Genomic DNA, 22,802 nt, shown 5'->3' on the forward strand with positions numbered 1-22,802 from the left:
AGGTTAAAGCAGCTATTCTCAAAGCATGCGAGTTAGTAACTGAGGCTTATCGCCAAAAGTTTCGAGGTTATCGCAAGCAAGATAATCAAACTTATTTGGAATTTGTCCACGAAAAAGAGGTTTATTTTGATCGATGGTGTAATTCTATGCATACTAGCAACAATTTCGACAAACTAAGACAATGATATCTAATTGAGGAATTTAAACGTTGTGCACGTGACGACCCCAAAACTTATTTGGATGAAAAGAAAGTTGAAACACTACAGGAAGCAGCTGCTCTTTCCGATGATTACATATTAACACATAAAACCACTTTTCATAAAAATAAATTCCTATCATCTCAGCAAAAACCTGTAAATTGTGTTATTGTTTGTATATTAAAATATATTTCTTTAAAAAACTATGTGTATCAATTTTGTTTGCAAGATTGGATACATTCGACATTTATTTAATTTCTAAATCTAAATTGTCATTTAACTCAGTCTCAGGCTATTTCAAATTATAATACGTTACGTTATAAATTTGAGGCTTGTCCGGGATAATTGTAATACGTAACACATGAAACATTAAGTAAACGGAATGAAAATAGAAGCATTGTATTTTTTTTTATTGGTGTTAAATAAATTATTAAATATTAAATAATATTGGTGTTCTTTGTGAAAGAAATGCGTTAGAAAAAAACAATTGTATTATATTATTACCTATAATTTCTTTAATTGAATGACAGACCTGTATAAAAAATGTTAATATTTCTTTGTTTATGGTTATCGTATACAAATGATTGTTTGTAAGTCATATGAACTTGTACTGTTTTTTTATATTCGTTGCTTGAACATATTCTTTCAATTTTTTTTTTTTTGGAAATGAAATCAACACTGCTAAAATTTGTTTTATATTACTTAGTGTTTTCATTGAGGGAAAAATGTTTCCAAATTCAGCTGCTCATTAAACTCGATAGTTATAAAAATTGCAAACATGTTTCACCAAGAAAATTCAACTTAAATAGTTTCAATAAATGCGTTAATATATATGAATATGCGTGTGTGTGTATAAACTCACGACATTTTGGTAGTAAAACACATTGTTTTTATGTTTGTGCAATGATTTGTGCAAAATCTATCGAAACACGATAAAAACTCTGAAACATTCATAAGTTAAATGTGCTGTCAATTTCAGTGCATTTCTACTGCCGAGGCTGTAATACGCTGTTATTAGGAAAACAAACATTTGAAATGGTAGGTTATTTAGTTGTCAGCCATTATTCATTAAACAATGTATGCATGCTTCAGTGTCTGTTGGAAAGAGAAAATATTTAGTATAGTACTCTCCGACTAAGCCTCATTTTTCCTTTACCAGAATTTTATACTATAGTTCTCTCCGACTGAGTTTTATTTTTCAAAAGTTTTTACCAAAGGTTTTTAGTATATTTCTCTTCGATTGAGCCTCAGTTTTTCTTTACAAAAGTTTTTTAGCATAGTTCCTATCAAGAAAGCCTCATTTTTCCTTTACTAAAGTTTTTTAGCATAGTTCCTATCAAGAAAGCTTCATTTTTCCTTTACTAAAGTTTTTTAGCATAGTTCCTATCAAGAAAGCCTCATTTTTCCTTGACCAAAGGTTTTTGTATAGTTATTTACGATAGAACCTTATTTTCCATTGACCTAAGTTTTTCAGTTTAGTCTTCTCCGATAGATTTTCATGATTCCTTGACCTATCAAGTGACGAAAACGTTTTATCTAAAACAAAAAAATAACACGTGACAAATTTTAGTTTCATAAAACCCCTTATCTTTGAAATATGAATAAAGAAACTTAAAATTCACATTTTATGAATACGTGAAATATTGATATATTACACATTCTGCAAAGTATTTTTTTGAATTTGAACTGTTTCAATCAAACCTATATAACGACATGTACTATATCTGTACATTTGTTTTTTGTTGTTGTCAGCATAATTACAACATATTTACAGTTCAGTTATACGTCTTCGAAAAATATTAGAGGCTTACTGTTACCGCCATGACACCAAGACATCCCATCTGGTGCCATGGTCTGACAATGTTGGATGATTAGGTAAACTATATGTAATTGGGTTGATTTTAACAACCTCTCCCTGTACATATATAAAGCCGGCGTGACCATGAAACTAGAGTGTCACACCGTAATACCAATAGTTCGGGGTTCAAGACCTGTTGCCTCGGCAATACGCTGATTCTATTAAGTGATACGTACAGTTCTAACAATAAACTGCATCTATTGAAAACAGGAAAACGCCTCATCTGTTACTTCTAACAAACACAATGCTTCATGAGTCACTGTGTTCGTCTCTCATCGATGTCGAGGGCGGATTAATAAAGATATATATATAAACACATACCCAAATATATTCTATTCATCACACCTTCTGTATATACAGTTTTTACATAAATTGGTAAAATTGTCGAATTATAAGATTCAAGAATTGAAATATTGCATTTTCAGAGATCATGATAAACATGCAAAAATATTTCATAATAAGTTACATTCCACACCACTTAGATACATTTTTCTGTAGTTAAAAAAATATAAATTGAGTATTAACTTGGTGGATATTTATACAGCACAACATTTCTGATTAAGACCATCAGTTAAAAATATTTGCAACTTTTTTTCTCTTATTTCCAAATGTTTGCCTTTATTTTTGTTTACTTGTTAGACGACTCTTACTGCTTGTCTGATTTCTTACTGGCTACATATTCTCCGTTTCTCTCTTTTTTTTCATCCAAGTTGCCGTATTCTCTTCCTTACCGTGTGATATCTTTACTTAAACGACGGCTTCAAAGTTTTAAGAAACAAAACCTGAATGCTAATCCACAAATATTTAAACATTTCGTCATAGGCATTTTGAAAATCAAAAGCTCTATTCGGGAAAGTTTGAACATAGCTAAATCGTTTTTCTTGCAATCCAGCATTGCTTTTATTTACCTCCTCTCTTTTCTTTTAACAATCCGATATTAGTGGTTTGAATAAAATGCGTGTCAGTGTGCAGAAAACTGTGAGGATCAATGAACCCTGTTTATAACAGAATATGCTTTTAATAGCTTCGTTTAGGAATAGACTTGTAATATTTATTGACAATGACGATATGCGCATTGAACACCTTCTGAAACAGTCTGTGGATGACTGTACGCTATGTCCAGACTTCTCTGAATAAAACTTCTGCTACTCAATTCATTTCTGACGAAATTTATTTCTTCTAGGACAAATAATTTTTAAGATAAATTATCATAAGTACCTAGAACGACAAAACATAAATTAATTGTGTAAAGATTTCGTGTTCGAAATATGAAGGACAATAATATATTGCTTGTATTTAAGGTATAGAAAAAAAAAAGACCTGTCAATAATGCATTATACTCTGCCCCCCTTCCCGGTGGGTGAGCAGTAAGTTTACGTTGGACAAAGCGTAGATAGCCTAATGAACAGTTTAACGCTAAACAATATATATATAAAATAGACATAAGTGAAGGAACTTCCTATACCAATATGAATTTTTTCTATTTTTGAAATTACTTGGGCATTAATTTGCTGTACCATTTTCCAGACATTCAAATATTTCGTTATCATCACTGGATTAACGTTACTGGTATACTATTTAGAACTTTAGAAACAGTTAAAAATCATAAGCAAATGATCAACGTTGGTTCTTTTAGCTGCAATTACTATCATTGGCTTCTCAGTAGAAACAGATTTATCAGCAATCATCCGTAGCTTGATAAAAGTCTGAGAACAAGAACAGAAGAAAGAAACGATTGGTTAGATAACTTTACAAGATCAGGAAGATTATGTTACCTAGTGCTATACAAAGTTTCCTAATACTTAGAGCAAAAAAAAACAAAAAATACACACACACACACACACACAGATTTATCAGCAATCATCCATGCGTAGCTTGATAAAAGTCTGAGAACAAGAACAGAAGAAAGGAATATTGGTTAGATAACTTTACAGGATCAGGAAGATTATGTTACCTAGTGCTATACAAAGTTTCCTAATACTTAGAGCAAAAAACACAAAAAAAAACACACACACACACAAAGTAGTTTCATACAAGATGATTAATTTATTTTAACTTTCCAAAACAATATGGATTGAATAACAACAAAAATTGTCAACTTCAAAAATATCTTAAAAATTCTCTCTTTGTAATGGAAATATTGAGGTCTTATCCAAATAATTTCTGCATCATTTAATTTTGATTTTAGCAAAAAATCTAGTTTCAAATACTCAAGTTTCTTAAACATTTTAATATAATTGGTCTAGAGCTTTTATTCGTCAATGTATACCTTACAAATATTTATATATTAGGAAGCCATGTTTTGATGTAAGCAATTTTTTAATTGCTTTTATATCAAAAGCACAATTAATAAAACTGTGAAATAGAGCAATGGTTTAATTAATATATGTTGTATTTGAGCAAGCAGCACTACAGCGCATAATTTAAAGCTAAATATGAAAACTTCATTAATGTTTGTATGTATGTTTGTAATTAAGCACAAAGCTACACAATAGGCTATTTGTGCTCTGCCCACCACGGGTATCGAAACCCGGATGCTAGCGTTATAAGCACGCAGACATACCGCTGTGCCACTGGGGGGCGACTCTATTAATGCATTTCAGAATATCAGAGTAACATACATACAATTTTCAAAAGAAGCTCGAAAGGAAGTTAAACGAGATTTCTTAACCACAAAAGTTTATTTTACACATAATAACTTAATGAAATCCTAATGGTAAATCATTTATTGTTTCTATCAAATCCTCACAACTAATAGTTTGGAACTCTAAGGAAACAATTACATCAAGCCATTTAGTGCTTAATGAAATTGTAACCCCGATGACTGGTTAAACATTATTTGTTTTCATTGCTATTGAAGTAACACTTATCTTTGCAGGTATTATGCTATCATACACCCAGTTCAGTCACGCTGTATGTGTACAACAAATCAAGCTCGCCGGCTTATTATTGCTATCTGGATTGTATCGTTGGTGTTAGCCATTCCTATAATACTTGTTCAGGTAAGATTTCGCTTTTTTAAGTTAATATACTGACTATATAGATGAATAAACAGGCAGGTAACCAGTTCGAAAGACACTCAAGTAAACAAATACATTGATCAATAGGCAAAGGTGATTGTGTTTTAAATCATATAATTTTCATAAATTAAAATAAAGTTTGATCAGACACACAAAAAGCTGTATATAAACACATACAGATTATCTTACACAAGTGGATGGGTATATATATAAAAACGTATCAACAAACAGAGATCGTCAGACAAACACATACAGATTATCTTACACAAGTGGATGGGTATATATAAAAACGTATCAACAAACAGAGATCGTCAGACAAACACATACAGATTATCTTACACAAGTGGATGGGTGTATAAAAACGTATCATAGTCAGATAGTCAGACAAATAAAAATATATAATACATAACTATATAGCCAAACAAACAAACAAAAATAAATCCTTCTGATAGTTAGACGGAAATTAAAATTTGAACAAAAAATTCACCACAGAAAGAAAGATAGTTTGGTTGGTTTGGAGTTTTTGGGTGCAAAGCAACAGGGCTATCTGTGTAAGAAGGATAATTTGGTTGGTTTGGAGTTTTTGGGCGCACAGCAACAGGACTATCTGTGTAAGAAGGATAGTTTCACAGGCACAGTTAAAAACTGCGGATAGTTAGACGGGCAAAACACACGTGTTTAGCTAGACAGACTTACCAAATTATCTACATAAACAATAATAATTAGACATCCAACGAAAAATTATACAACACAAGTATTTGTTCATCTTCATTAGCAGATCAATATAAATGCGAATGACTAAACAGACATGATCATTACTTTCACAAATAACTGTATCGTAATGGAAAAACAAAACACACGGATTGTTTTCGTGCAAATCTACAAATCGCTATTTTGACTCCACTAAAATTGACAAGTACTGTACATGGAGTCAAAATAGGGATTTGTGGCTAGAGAAAATAATGTAGACACTATTTTCAGCTTAGTTTGTTTACTTTTTTCTAGAGTCCCTAGTTGTAGACTTGAAAATATAATCTATGCGTTTTGAATCAACTTATTTCTGTACTTTTTGATGATCCCTGTTCCCCCTTTTAAAGTATCATTTATTAATTATCGTGTTTCTTAAGTTTTTTTATGTCCATTTATACAGAATGAATTTTAAGCTACGTATGTGCATATACATTCAGTTGAAGGTTACATGTTTTTCAACAGTTTACTGCTGCATTGGCATTTTTTCCACTCGACCATTCTTTACTGAGCAGGTGATTTTGTGCCTGAGGTTTTGTGTAAATACGCGTTTGACAAGCGTCGAGTACAAAGGAAGCCGCTCACAACAACATCGTATATATTATGTAATTATAGCCATGTAAATGAACTTTCAATGAAAAATAATGAACTTTTTCAATAGGTCATGGATATTCGCAGCTTTTCATATAATATATCTCTCTGGGTTTTGGTGCAAAATACCCAGCCAATTTTGCTGTAAGCTTGTGAAACAAAAATATTAATAATAAAAATAAAATAATATTAAAATAGGCATTCACCATTCACAAGAGTAGAGAAACCTACTACAGTAATCGTCCACCGTTAGAAAACTCACTGTAATATCTCGGAAAACCACGTGGAGACAAAGTACAACATAGTCTCAGAAAACCACCTGGAGACAAAGGACAACATAGTCTCAGAAAACCACGTGAAGACAAAGTACAACATAGTCTCAGAAAACCATGTGGAGAAAAGGACAACATAGTCTCAGAAAACCACATGGAGACAAAGTACAACACAGTCTCAGAAAACCACGTGGAGACAAAGGACAACATAGTCGCAGAAAACCACGTGGAGACAAAGTACAACACAGTCTCAAAAAACCACGTGGAGACAAAGTACAACATAGTCTCAGAAAACCACGTGGAGACAAAGTACAACATAGTCTCAGAAAACCACGTGGAGACAAAGGACAACATAGTTTCAGAAAACCACGTGGAGACAAAGTACAACATAGTCTCAGAAAACCACGTGGAGACAAAGTACAACATAGTCTCAGAAAACCACGTGGAGACAAAGTACAACATAGTCTCAGAAAACCACGCGGAGACAAAGTACAACATAGTTTCAGAAAACCACGTGGAGACAAAGTACACCATAGTCTCAGAAAACCACGCGGAGACAAAGTACAACATAGTCTCAGAAAACCACGTGGAGACAAAGGACAACATAGTCTCAAAAAACCACGTGGAGACAAAGGACAGCATTGTCTCAGAAAACCACGTGGAGACAAAGTACAACATAGTCTCAGAAAACCACGTGGAGACAAAGGACAACATAGTCTCAGAAAACCACGTGGAGACAAAGGACAACATAGTCTCAGAAAACCACGTGGAGACAAAGGACAACATAGTCTCAGAAAACCACGTGGAGACAAAGGACAACATAGTCTCAGAAAACCACGTGGAGACAAAGGACAACATAGTCTCAGAAAACCACGTGGAGACAAAGGACAACATAGTCTCAGAAAACCACGTGGAGACAAAGGACAACAGTGAATGATGAATCTTCAACGCAGCAGTTTCCAATTTATGCGCTATAAGTTGCACAAATTATTTTCCAATTAATGCGAATTAGTAAAACACCGGATTTATTTCAATGGGGGAAAGTGACGAGCTTAGAGAAATTCTCCAAAGCAAGAAAGCGAAGGCGCTTGAATTTATTTTAAAACTAACCTATGAGATACTCGATACTGCATTCATTACTACTGTCCAGGTTTCAGTAAAATATTCGTAGACGTTTCCTCTGTAACGGCTTATAAAACTATAATCAATAATCATTGTGTACTCTAATAAAACGAAGCGTTTCCATATATTCTATTAGAATATTTGGGAAATTATTGAGCGATCCCTATAATGAAACACGGCAGTGGTTCATGATAGACAATAAATTAACACAGCATGAATGAGGCTGGTCATACAGAGAAATAAATCAAGGTACTATGTTTTGGAGTGAAAGACACAAAAAAGATGATTACACACACAGATATTTCGAGAATAGTCCAAATATTATTATATATGTACGGATATTTACACATTAGACAAAAATTGTCACATTAACACGGATGTTTACATGTTAGTATAAAAGTTAACATATAGACACAAGCAGTTAAATATGCTTTAAAAGTTACGGTTTAAGTGCCCATATTTGGAGATACGTCAAAAACCAATAGGCCTAACATTTGTTCACGTAAGATGCAAGTAAATTTTTTCAATTTCTCTTCACTTGTCCATTTTGGATTCCAATTGACAGGAGTGTAAAAAAAAAAAAGGTTTGAGCTCTATCTTTTGCTTCTTAGAATTCAATCCCCAAGAGACATTTCGTTCAGTGAAACTTGACAATAAAAGATGAAATTGTTTCTGAACGCTATATATTTATATATATATATATACCTTATACGACTATAAAAGTTACGGTTTAAAGGCAGAAGGAACAGAAATCAATGGCCTAATATTTGTAAACTGCAGGTTTTTTCATATTCCTCTTCATTGGCCCATTTTGGATTGCAAATTATAGGTGTGTATAAAAAATAACATTTCAGATCTATCTTTCGTTTCTCATAAGTAAACTGCCCAAGAGGCCTTTCGTCAAATACTAGAATATCAGTCCTATTGGTTTCTAATGTTTCGGCTTTTAAACCATAACTTCTAAAGTCTCATAACTCACACAGATACACATACACATACACACACACACACATATATATATATATATGTATATGAATAACTTTTCAGAAAAACCCTTATCTCTGATCCTTCAGCTCAACTGACCAGTTTTGTTATTGAACAAAAGGACCCTTGGACAGCGAGTTGTTATTGATTTAACATAAGGAAACAGCCAGTTGAAAATAGCAAACGTTTTATTATTAATGGATAAATACATTTCTTGCACTTCATTATCTATACTCCTCTAATATCTAAACTTGTTTTATGGGTTGTGACATAAACATTAAGACTATCAATTTCTTCTGAATAAAATAAACCTTCTAAACAGTACTAGCTTCTGCCAGCATCTTAATATAAACAACGAATATAGATATTTGAAAACACATTCAAATATATTTGACAACAGTTAAGATACATCAAACTGTAATGTTTGAAATACTCCATTGACCACTTTTTGAATAAAAAATAAATTACTCACTTACCAATAATTTTTCTAGTGTCAAACTACTTTGTTTTTCATAAATGACAAGTAAAGTCCATATAATTTTATTGCACGAGTTTAGAACAAACCATAAGAACTTTAACATTTACACTCTACAAGTTTCTAAAGCTTTTTTACAACCAACAACACAAATAAAGGTAATCTTTAATATATTTATTAAATATTTTATCTCTTTCTTTCTTTTATTAGCCAAAATAGTATAAAAACTACTTTTATCTTGATCTTTTGCTACATATTAAGAGTCTCAACAAAGTCCGTTATGGAACTAATATTGTCTAACTCAGGTTTGCTATATTTCATGTATAGATCAAAATAATTCTTTCGAGTGCTGTCAACTCACTTCTGAGAAACTTGTTTTCTTATGGTCTCTATGAATAAAATATGCATTATAAAGTAGCATTTTCACAGCTTTTATTTAGCTAAGACTAATACAGCTACTTGTCACATACAAGTATAAACTGAAGCCTCAAATTTTAACTATACTTATTGCGTGGTATTTTAGTATAAATGTAAAAATAAGGAAGCTTGTTCTTATCTACTTCACTATAAGCATAACAAACTAATTCTTAGCATCTAGTCTTCTGAAAATCAGTCTATTGCTTCGCAAAATCAACGACTTTCCCTTCCTCTATCTGAACTTAGTTTTAGCACTTCCTCAGAATCTTTTGGCGCTTTTCCGAAATACTTTACTTCCCCACCTGATACAAACGTGCCATTAAAATGTAAATTGATTATTTTCATTAGTTTTATTTACAAATTCTTATCAGAATTGTTATTCTATTCACACATCTCCATTTGAAACGAAAAGTGCGGCTTTGGTAAAATGTGTAATTCTTCTTTAAAATATAGAAATTTTCAAATAACGTAAAATGAACTCATTTAAGCAAGAGATATTCTCATTGATTCGATGTAAACTTAGACAGTTATCTGTAAACAAAAAGGAAAAAGCAGTAATCACGAATTAAGTCGCGATAATTTTGCATTTCATATCAACGCTTATTCCATGAAATAGGATGACAAAAAAGAAGTAAACAAATAAATAGGCAGTTTAAATGTGATGAAAAATTTGGGTCTGAAAAATACGTTGAAAATGTTCTGATCCTGAAACAATCTTCTAACGTCATACAAGCCTTTCAAATGGCATTAACCTCAGAAAAATAACGAAAAATGAAAATAGAACGTAGGATTATTTTCTTTGTATAATTAGTTTACAAATACTCTTCTTTATAAACCAATTGGCTTTCTAAGTGATTAATCAAAAAATATTGCGTGAATTGAATATATTAGAAATAATATAGCCATGATATCATCACTTGAAACATTTTAAGGATTTTTGTCTTTGAATATTGAGATACCTCAACATAGAAACGTTTTCGTGAGATCCTTTGTGGCTGAATAAGACATATAATGTATAAGGTGTATTTTGGAGATTTGTTGCTGATATAAAGTGGTGTGCTACAAGCTCAATGTGGGATATTTGGCATTTTCAACTTGAACTTCGAACTGATGACCAGAGAGAGGGTAACCAGTCTGTAGCACCCCTCGCTCACATGTCTACTTTCAATCGACTAGCGGGATTAACTCTCACTGTTTAATAAGACACTCGTAGCTAAAAGTGTGGAGCATGTGCATCGCTGGTTTGAGTCACGTGAGGCCCATCATGAGGTGTAGAGATAGCGGTTCGGTATATTAACTATGTCCGGCCCATCATGAGATGTAGAGATAGCGGTTCGGTATATTAACTATGTCCGGCCCGTCATGAAATGTAGAGATAGCGGTTCGGTATATTAACTATGTCCGGCCCATCATGAGGTGTAGAGATAGCGGTTCGGTATATTAACTATGTCCGGCCCGTCATGAAATGTAGAGATAGCGGTTTGGCCTGCTAACAATGTCAGGCCCATCATGAAGTGTAGAGATAGCGGCTCGGTATATTAACTATGTCCGGCCCATCATTAGATGTAGAGATAGCGGTTCGGTATATTAACTATGTCCGGCCCATCATGAAATGTAGAGATAGCGGTTTGGCCTGCTAACAATGTCAGGCCCATCATGAAGTGTAGAGATAGCGGCTCGGTATATTAATTATGTCAGGCCCATCATAAGGAGTAGAGATAGCGGCTCGGTATATTAACTATGTCCGGCCCATCATGAGATAATTTCTATTTACGAAATTGCTCGTCTAACATTTAATAAAACAACCATATTAACGATTTCTGACAATGTTTATAAGCTACACATAAATTAGTAAAATATTTTATTAAGTGTTAATCAGTTGCACTGATTTGTGGTATGTGCCACGTTTATTTGTCTGGTAAAGTTTTGAGAAAATCTATATATGTTTTTTGATAACTAGGAACCAACTTTTGGAAAATATGGTTTGGAGACGGCTTGAATGGTTAATGAAAGAAACTTTATTACAAGTAACAAATGTACAACGTTTCGACAAGTTTTGTCTTCATCACCTGACATCCATCGTAAAATCACTCTTCATTTCGGGTTTGTCGCTAAATAGAAGCAAAAATATTTTAGGGTGCTTAAATTATCATACAGCACTTCTAAATTGTACAGCATAGCGAGGAGTGGGGGAGAATTTTACCATGGCACATTTGACATATTGTTTGTTTGTTTTAGCACAAAGGCATACAATGGAGCTATCTGCAGTCTGTCCACTAAGAAATCGAATCCAAGATTTAACACTGTAAGTTAGTAAACTTACCACAGGCCTACTGGGGGGCATACGGCTTACATTTGTGGCAATGCATTGTTTTAAAGTGTGATTAACCTTATATATATTATATATATATATATTCACATCTATTTCAAATCTTCGGACAAAGCTACACAAGGGCTAATTGCACATAGCCTCCAATAATTTGGAACAGACAGACAAGAGGAAAGGTACTAGTCAACAACAATACCTCTATATCATGGGCTACTTTTGTCTGACCAAACAGTGGGATTTGGCTGTCAATCTTATAACATACACTCACGGTTTCAAAATGTGGATAGCTTTTTGCGGCAACGGGAAGCGAGCCATAAACTGTTGGATTCAAAACCCGGATCCGTTAACTACCGATATTAACACTTACTTTAGACGAAATTCCTCTATATTGGAGAAAAACAAATTATTCGATAATTATTCCTGTGTTCTTCATCCATGAAATTTCGATTATGACGTTATTCTTTTCACTCACCTAATTATACGTGGATGACTTGAACTTATTCGGAAAAGTATCGTGTGTTTTTACACTATTTTAATATAAGTAACAGAATTATTATACAATTTCGCCTGTTTTGAAATTCACTTGAAGCAGTTTCTCGTATGGAGGTATTCCACAGATTAAGTAATCACCAGGTTACGTAATGATGCTTTCATTGAAGTTTATGTAACTAATTAAACTTAATAAATATTGTGAATGATATCTCTGAAATTCGAATGTGACTAGGACGTAGATATGATACTGAATGATACGTAATGATGCTTTCATTGAAGTTTATGTAACTAATTAAACTTAACAAATATTGTGAATGATTTCTCTGAAATTCGAATGTGACTAGGACGTAGATATGATACTGAATGATACGTAATGATGCTTTCATTGAAGTTTATGTAACTAATTAAACTTAACAAATATTGTGAATGATATCTCTGAAATTCGAATGTGACTAGGACGTAGATATGATACTGAATGTTTTCCCCGACGTGCTTATATGTACCTGATGCAATTCAATACATAACTAACAAAGATCTTTGATCATTTTATTCATTTATCAGACTTGAAATATTTGATTTAAAAAACCTTCTTTATTTAGAACTGTGTACAGAAACGTAGTGTTGTTTGATGGTATAGAAGGCACACAATGTTTTATCTAGACGTAGTGTTGTTTAATGGCATGTAAAGCACACAATGTTTCATCTAAACGTTGTGTTGCTTGATGGGATAGAAGCCACACGATGTTTTGTCTAAACGTAGTGTTGCTTGATGGGATAGAAGCCACACAATGTTTTATCTAAACGTAGTGTTGCTTGATGGGATAGAAGCCACACAATGTTTTATCTAAACGTAGTGTTGGTTGATGGTATAGAAGCACACAATGTTTTATCTAAACGTAGTGTTGCTTGATGGTATAGAAGGCACACAATGTTTCATGTAAACGTAGTGTTGCTTGATGGTATAGAAGGCACACAATGTATTATCTAAACGTAGTGTTGCTTGATGGAATAGAAGGCACACAACGTTTTATCTAAACGTAGTGTTGCTTGATGGAATAGAAGGCACACAATGTTTCATGTAAACGTAGTGTTGCTTGATGGTATAGAAGGCACACAATATTTTTTCTAAACGTAGTGTTGCTTGATGGTATAGAAGGCACACAATGGTTTATCTAAACGTAGTGTTGCTTGATGGTACTATAGAAGGCACACAACGTTTTATCTAAACGTAGTGTTGCTTGATGGAATAGAAGGCACACAACGTTTTATCTAAACGTAGTGTTGCTTGGTGGAATAGAAGGCACACAACGTTTTATCTAAACGTAGTGTTGCTTGATGGTATAGAAGGCACACAATGTTTTATTCAAACGTAGTGTTGCTTGGTGGTATAGAAGGCACACAATGTTTTATTCAAACGTAGTGTTGCTTGGTGGTATAGAAGGCACACAGTGTTTTATTCAAACGTAGTGTTGCTTGGTGGTATAGAAGGCACACAATGTTTTATGTAAACGTGGTGTTGTTTTACTATTTTATATTTCAGTGGAAAGAAGCGAATTTGATTCCTCTTTATCACTAAAGACAAAGAGCTTCCTCGTTCAAAGATTCAAACGGCTTTGTAAAACTATATAACATGACAGATGTTGATGAAATCCTTCTCGAATTATTTCAATAAATTATGCCATTCAAAAGCTTTTTAAGGAGGAACTGAAGATGTATGGGAGGAAAAATACCTCAAATTGAAAAATGGTAACTATTTCAATACACGTGTTTTGCAATGGTCAACTTTTTAAGCTTAACGTGAAGGACAGGTACAAACAAACTGTTTTTTCTGTTCATTTGATACGTTCTTTGTAATGACAATGAAAATGTCGCTGTTTCTCGCTTACATGTGAAAATCAACTTGACCGAAGAAGATTTAGTGATTGTGTTTTGGATTTTGAAAGCTGAGATTTGATTTGAAAGTAACTGTGATGCTAAGTTTAAGTAGGATATTAAACAATATTGTGAAAATACCTCGATTTTTTGTAAAAAATAACTTGCTCTCATGAGTCACAGAATCACGAGTTTGAATCCTTGCAGTATCAAATATGGTCGCTCTTTCGGTCGTAGGATGGAATTAATTTGACGGTAAATCCCACTAAATGTGGCCCAAAGATGGATAGTGGCCGATACCGAATAGGAGACAGTTCAAAGTTAGGAACAACGGCAGATAGCCCTCGTGAGATTTGTCACAACAAAATACCCAGTATAAACGTGAAAGTTGTTGTGTGTAAAATACCCAGTATAAGCGTGAAGGTTGTTGTGCGTAAAATACCCTGTATAAACGTGAAAGTTGTTGTGTGTAAAATACCCAGTATAAGCGTGAAAGTTGTTGTGTGTAAAATACCCAGTATAAACGTGAAAGTTGTTGTGTGTAAAATATCCAGTATAAACGTGAAAGTTGTTGTGTGTAAAATATCCAGTATAAACGTGAAAGTTGTTGTGTTTAGGATACCCAGTATAAACGTGAAAGTTGTTGTGTGTAAAATACCCAGTACAAACGTGAAAGTTGTTGTGTGTAAAATACCAAGTATAAACGTGAAAGTTGTTGTGTGTAAAATACCCAGTATAAACGTGAAAGTTGTTGTGTGTGTAAAAAACATTATTTTAGTTCCGTAAAGCAATTTTAAACAAAATGATTTATTTTTCTAAAAGTGCATGATATAGTTGAATAACGTTTGATAGAATGAATGACAACTATATATATATACAGAGAGGTTATGGTGAATCACCATTGTTATGATGAATGTCAAATGTACATATATGCAAGGTTAACGTCAACCACGGTTGTTGTATATGATGAATCTCAATTATATATGCACATAAAGGTTAAGTTGAACCACGATAGTTGTATATGATGAATATTAATCATGTACGTATACATATATATAGGTTAGGTGGGTCCATGGTGTTCTATATAATAAATGTCAACTATACATACACACACATAAAGGTTAGGATGAACTATGGTTGTTGTATATGATGAATGTCAACACAGATTGAGTTGAACCACGGTTGTTGTTTATGTAAACTATCATGATCCACGATAATGGTTCATAATAGGGTTCACCCAGCAATTTCACAAAAATTATAATTGAACTTACAGGCAAAAAGACATATTAAAAAGCAGACTTGTTCTTGAAACAACACCCAAAACCTTCTATCACAATGGCCAAGGCTGTTAAAATATAGATAATATAAAATGTTGATTTTCCAACTGTTAGACAAATTTCAAAATTTGTTCTTCGTATTATTATTATTGTTGTTATTCATATTATTCTTGTTTCACAAGCCTACTGTAAAAAAGGCTATGAATATTTTATTCAAACACAGACAAACCTACTAAAAATTCTTGCGTAGATCATAGGACTATTTTCATGTTGATTGGTGAAAGAGAAGGAGAGATTGTATTAGTTTTTCATCGCTAGTGGCTAAGTTTCTCTGAGAAGCCATTCAAGCACCGAAGCCTACAGCAAAAACGGCTAGGTATACTGCGCCAAACTCTATGCACAGCTACTAAACAAACTCCTGCGAAGATTGTAGGGCTATTTTTAAGTTGATTCTTTAACGTTTTCCACACTCTAAAATTTTCTAAGTTCTTCTTTGCTACCAACATAAGCTCTTCAAACCCATTCAAGCATCGCAGAACTCTAAAAGCCATTTAACCACCATTTACTAGTCAGAAATGTTCCATTTTATATTGGTCAGAAGCTCTTCGTTTTATTAGAGCACACAATGTGTTTATTAATAACAGTGTCTCCATTTACGTTTCTACATTTCTTGATAAATCATCACCAAACTTGACACAATTATACATGACATGAGGAATTTCATGGGGAGGAGTTTTGGGACCCACTCTCTAATTTCATATATAATTTCGAAAAATTGCCAATGTTGTATATCCCTCAGCATTAGGATGAGCTATGTAACCACTATTGTTAGAATTCTTGAAAACAGTGTGTCTTTCTTTTTAGTATTGGTACCTTTATCTATTTTTATTGCACTTTTAATTATGTTAATAAAAAAATATAAGCAAAATTCTCTATCCTTTGTTAATCAGTCTCAACTATATATATAAAACAGTAATTGGTAAAAAGTGAAACCAACTCTGACAAATATGATTTTATGAATGTTTGTAGTAAAATTTCATTCTGAAAATAATTTCTAAAATACCTTCATATATTCAGTTAACTATTAATGAAGGATGTTGTTCATTGGCAAAAAGAAGATATAGACTTACTTTAGTGAAGTGTGTTCTTCACATTTTCTTTTTTTTTAAATTAAGAATATTCTAACTTTGCTTCAATTTATCGTTTTAGAAAAGTAACACGTTTTGGTAGCTTTTAGTAACTAAAGTGTTTTCTTATCTCACACTTTGAATAAATAGAGCGACAATGACAATTATTAGAAAGCAGATAATAAAATGTTTGAAAGCTAGAAAACGTCATACAGTGATCAGCAAGAGTGAAACAAAATCAAAGGATGGCAATTCGTGGCAGATTATTTATCCTGTAGTTTTTATTTTTCTTTTCACCTGTAATTATTTATAAAGCTTATACACAGAAGATAGCAACAAAATCATATGTTCAATATTTTCACTACTGGGTTTTAGAATAATAAAGAGCATCAGGTGAGTAGCAGAATGTCAATATAATGCAAGCAAGAAAAACAAACTCAAAGTAAGTGATTAAGAAAAAAACTGTTTTCTTATAAACCAGTGTTTAGTTGGCACTTAAAATGTCTCAGCCGTTTTGCATTGATATTAACTTTGAACATGTGATTAGTTGGGTCTTAAGTTCTCCCAACCGTTTTTCATTGATCTTATTTTGTGAACATCTGCTTAATTGGATTCCAAGTTGTCCCAGCCATTTTAAACTGGTTTTGATTTTTTTTATTATATTAAACACAATGGGCTATGTGTGCTCTACCCACCAGGGGTATCAAAACTCGATTCTTAGCGTTATAAGCCTTCAGAATTACCGCTGACGGAACTAAGTTTAACTTGTGGACACTTTTCAGCCATTTTTCACTTATCAAAACTTGTAAACACTTAGCTAATGAATAAGGTTTCCTTTATTCTTGAGAACATGTTCTTTGGTAGTGTTCATGCATTTGAATCCTTCTCTTTCGCTAGACTACAAAGAAACAGCTTCATTTCAAAACCATCCGTGTGGAATTAAGCAAATCATGAATAATTATCATTCAAATAGTAATTTAAATTGTATTTGAATCTAGCTTATTGTGCTATTTTATGAATGCAAGACATTATTATTATTATTATTTGCCTTATTTTACAAAGTAAGACTATTATTATTTGTGCTATTTTATGGAATAATTAATTAATACCTTTTAATACAACAAAGATTATTTGAAAAGTGTGTTTTGAATTATTTATACATGAATTATTACATTTACGTTTGGTAACTTTGAGATTACATGTGCTATTTTTACCCATTTTCCACTTTTATGATCTAAAAACATTATTGAATAAGAATATTTTTAGTTTATTAAAGGTGCACCGGTGGGACAACAATAAGTTTACGGATTTACAACGCTAAAATCATGGGTGCCGTGTTCACTCGGTGTAGACGGCAGATAGCCAATTGTGGCTTTGTATATATATAAATATATAGAGTTTGAGGCAATGTGTCATTTTGGGAGCAGGTTTTGTTTATTCCCCATCTTATTAACCTTACGTTGTGTTAGAGTAGTTGAAGCTGTCTACCTATTTCTGATATATCTTACCTTGAGTTAAAGTAGTTGAGACCATTCAGCTACTTCTGGTAAATCGTGCCTTACATTAGAGCACTTCAGACATTCCAGCTATTTCTTGCACTTGTATTTTTCTGCTTTTCTGAGTTGAATACTTTTATATTACGTATCAGACCGTTGTGTTACCTACTGTTTTTAATTTCAAGTCAGAAAAATAAGATGAAACTGAGTTTTCCAAACTTACTTATATGTATTTAATATTGTCCACTTTGTTGCTGAACAAAAAGCTGCATAATGGGATTGAACCCAAACTTTCAACATTTTAATCTCTCAATCTTACCGCTGAGCCATAGGAGGAACGTTCGTTAAGAACTGAATATTTTAAACTACATTTGTGATGTTTACAGACAAATTATTTTCGATGATTCTTTCAAAAATTTTCTTCGTAACAATAATTTATTCATTTCTGTTCTAACGCTATACAAAGCTAAACTGGTCACCATCATTTGCATTTTAGGTTCATTTGGAAGTTGGAGAACGAATCCCAGCTTACTGGTGTGTCCGAAATTGGTACAGCCCAGTTCTATGGAGCATTTATGAAGTTTACATGTTTATTCTGATACTGGTTGTGCCATCTGCTGTTATGAGCTACACTTACACTAGAATTTGTCTTCAATTGTGGGTCGTTGTAAAAGAACGAGCTAATATGACGTCAGGAATTACGTGAGTTTCCATACTGCACAGATAGATAAATAAATAGATTGAGTTATGAATTCAGTTACTAGATAAGGAGGAATTACTAACTGTATGTTCAGGTAGAGAAAGATAATTATTTATTGGATGGTTGAATGGATAACTAAATAAGTGGTAAGAATGAAGAATAACTTTGTAAGTTGATGAATGAGAGGGTCATATATCATAACATATTTTTATGTTATAATTAAATGAAGAGACTCAGTTTACAAGGCAATATTTAATCACAGTATAAGCTACTTACCATAGCTAATACTAACACCAAGCTGTAATATTTTTCATACCTTGTGTTTTGATTTTTTTTGTATACTAAGCCTGAATTATTTCAATACTTATGCCGAAGGTTCAGAAAGCAGAAACTACTTTTTCTTTTTTTAGGAGTGCAAATCTGAGATAATTTGTCCAACATTCAACTGCACAGAATGTTATTTCTTTCGTTGACTGAATATAATAAGATGGTCGCAAATGTGATTTTTACATTCTCAGATACTTTCAGCTTAAGCTGCAGTAGTTCATAGGTCTTTAAAGACGGATGTTAAACGCATCAAATTATATTTGTTTTATATATATATTTTTGTCACTATTACAATACCTTGCAAAAGTATTCACCCCCTACCAATAATGTCACATTTTGATGAAATACAAATAATGTAAAAAAATTTTTCAATGAACTTGTTTTTATTCAAAACTCTAATGATCAAACTTAACACTGCTATTTGTGAAAGAGGTTGAATGTCAGCAAAACCTATTCCTTTGGGATCGTTGATGATTTGTGCTTCGAGTCACTGTCCTGTTGAAATGTGAATTTTCGACCCAGTTTTAGATTCTTGGCCGACTCAAGCAGGTTTTCCTCTAGGATTCGCCTGTAATTTGCACCACCCAGCTTCCCCTCAATCCTGAAAAGCTTCCCAGTCCCTGCTGATGGGAAGCATCACCACAATATGATGCTACCACCACCATGCTTGACAGTTGGGATGGTGTTGACCGGGTGGTGTGCTGTGTTGGGCTTGCGCCAGATTTAACGCTTTGAATTTAGACCAAAAAAACTCAATTTTTGTCTCGTCACAAAACCTTCTGCCACTTGTCTGCAGTATCGTTTACATGCGTTGTCGCAAACTACATACGAGATTTGAGATGATTCTTTTTCACTAATGGCTTCTTTCTTTCCACTCGTACATACAAATCAGCTTTGTGTAGGGACCGGGATATTGTCCATGTATGAACATTGACTCCCAATTCAGACATGGAACTTTGCAAATATTTCAAAGTCACTGTTGGCTTTACAGTGGCATCCCTAATCAGTTTCCTGCTTGCCTGGCTGCTTAGTTTGGAAGGGCGGCCTGATCTGGGTAGTGACTGGGTGGTATGAAGCACCTTCCACTTCTTAATGATTGACTTCACCGTACTCAAAGGGATAACTTGCGACTTTGAAAAGTTCTTGTAACCTTTCCCTGATCTGGGCTTCTCTACTACTTTATCACTAACTTGTTTGGAAAGCTCCTTGGTATTCATGGTTAGTATGTTGTATCACTTGAACAGATGCATTTACTCTGAAGTCAACTTAAACCACTTTGATTACACACAGATAGAGGCCATTACATTAATTTTGTGACCTTTCAAACTAATCTTTTGCACCTGAACTGATTTAGAGTTGCCGTAGCAAAGGGGGTGAACACTTATGCAATTGAAAATATTCTATTTCAAAATCAAACTTTCTTACATAATATCAACATTTTTTGAGTTTCTCAGTATGGAGTAGATTGTGTAGGTTCTAAGAATAAAGTTCCAAACCATCGTTGACACTTACAAACGTTCAAAACATTCCCATAAACTTCTTTGATATTCTTTGTGGCTACAGAGGCGTTGTTTCCCTTCTTGTATTCATATAGGATTACATGCCGGATGTATGTCTCGTCATGTGCCATCACTATAAGGCATCACTATAAACTTTGCACATTATATAGGCTACACTAATGTAACGTTTAGGCGGTTCGTTTAACTATTACTCTTGATGTAAGTGTTCCAAAACGCGACATTAATTTTTTGGCGACCTAATACTTTACACACACCATTATATCTATTCTGACTATTGGAGCAACACTGTTAAAATGTCATGAACACTAGCAAACAATGTCTGTTGATTAAGAGCTCGACTCGCAATGTGGGGGTCGCGGGTTCGAATCTTGTCAACGAACATGCTCGCCCTTTCACCCTATGGGTTTTAGAATGTGACAGTCAATCCCACTTTTCTTGTGAAGAGTAACCAAGATTCGCGGTAGAGTTATGTTAACAAACTGCCTTCCTTCTGCTGTATCACTTCTATATTAGAAACAGCTAGCACAGATAATACTCGATTAGCTTTGCGAACGAAATTTAAAAAACAAAGAAACAATTTGGAAATGTTCTCGAATACGCTATCAAATTGATGAATACGTGTTACTGCTCTAGCTAAGTAAGATACAATATTCATTTTTAGAGTTAATTTCGTAAAATGTTAACACTTATCTTCAATCCTATAAAATAATTATATTTTCTACAAATATTTACAAAATAATTATTTGGTGTTGATGATTAAGATATGGACTTAGTTGATTGGGGCTCATGGCATTTGATGATCCTCTGACTGACAACATTAAAATGGTATTACTATGAAATCTTATCTTAATTTCAAATTCCATGTAAGATATTCGTACATTTTATTCATTCAAACTTACATGTTAACCTACTTTTGTAAAATATAATAATTTAAATAAAAATTTAAACACTACCTGTAACTTATAATTAAAGACTATTTGCAAAACTACCCCAAGATGTTTAATTTAGCACCTAAATGAAATTTTTTTATTTGGTTCATAGATTTCATTTTTATAATAATCACTTTATAAAATTCGGAATTGAAATGTATAATATCAGATTAATAATAAAGCAATATCCCCTTTTTACTCCTTAATATACAGTGCCTTGCAAAAGTATTCATCCCTCTGCAAAGTTTCCACATTTTGTTGCCGTCTGAGCTTGCAATCATGAAACTTTCAAACCAGCATATTGGAATTGATATTGATACTCTGAAATTGCATGCTTCCCATGAAACAATACATAAACATCTAAGCAGTATGGGAAAACTCCATAAAGAAGATGTTTGGGTGCCTTACAAACTATCCGATAATCTTCGTTTCCAACGTGCGAACGTTGCTTCGTCTCTTCTGGTGCGTAATGCGCGTGACCCATTTTTGGAATTGTCACCGATGATGAAAAATGGATTCTCTATACGAATAGTAAAAGCCAGAAACAATGGCTCAGTTCTAGACAAAAACCACTTCCGACCCCAAAACCTGGACTCCATCCGCCAAAAAATGATACTTTGTATTTGGTGGGACATCAAAATAGTAATTCATTTCGAACTCCTCAATCCACAGCGAACTGTCATTGCAGAGATCTATAGTCAGCAACTACAACGTTTAAATCAAGCCCTTAATCAGAAACGCCCTTCGCTCGTCAATCGGAAAGGCGTTCTTCTTCTCCACGACAATACACGTCCACGTGTGGCACGTTTGAGGCAACACAATATTATGGAGTTGGGTTGGAAAGTTCTCCCCCCACCCACCATATTCTCCAGATATGGCACCATCAGATTACCATCTTTATCGTTCCCTGCAACACCATCTTAATGGGAAAACGTATGCTAATGTGGAAGGTATTAAAGAGGACATCAAAATGTTTTTGCTTCAAAGCCAAGTGATTTCTTTAATCAGGGCATTAACAACCTGATTGTAAGATGGAAAAGCATCATCAAT

General features: G+C 33.4%; 1 protein-coding gene across 1 annotated transcript in view; it reads left to right on the top strand.

Annotated features, from left to right (window-relative positions):
• The window catches only part of LOC111089052 (pyroglutamylated RFamide peptide receptor-like), a gene marked incomplete at its 3' end in the record, with an annotated part of 65,392 nt that overhangs the window by 34,973 nt on the left and 7,617 nt on the right, over window positions 1-22,802 (top strand). Inside the window, exons 4-5 of the mRNA XM_022400737.1 lie at window positions 4,934-5,057; window positions 18,773-18,978. Of these exons, the coding sequence (XP_022256445.1) occupies window positions 4,934-5,057; window positions 18,773-18,978 (330 nt within the window). The remainder of the gene's footprint in view (window positions 1-4,933; window positions 5,058-18,772; window positions 18,979-22,802) is intronic.

This window comes from Limulus polyphemus, unplaced genomic scaffold (assembly GCF_000517525.1).
Source record: "Limulus polyphemus unplaced genomic scaffold, Limulus_polyphemus-2.1.2 Scaffold5109, whole genome shotgun sequence".
Taxonomy (NCBI): domain Eukaryota; kingdom Metazoa; phylum Arthropoda; class Merostomata; order Xiphosura; family Limulidae; genus Limulus; species Limulus polyphemus.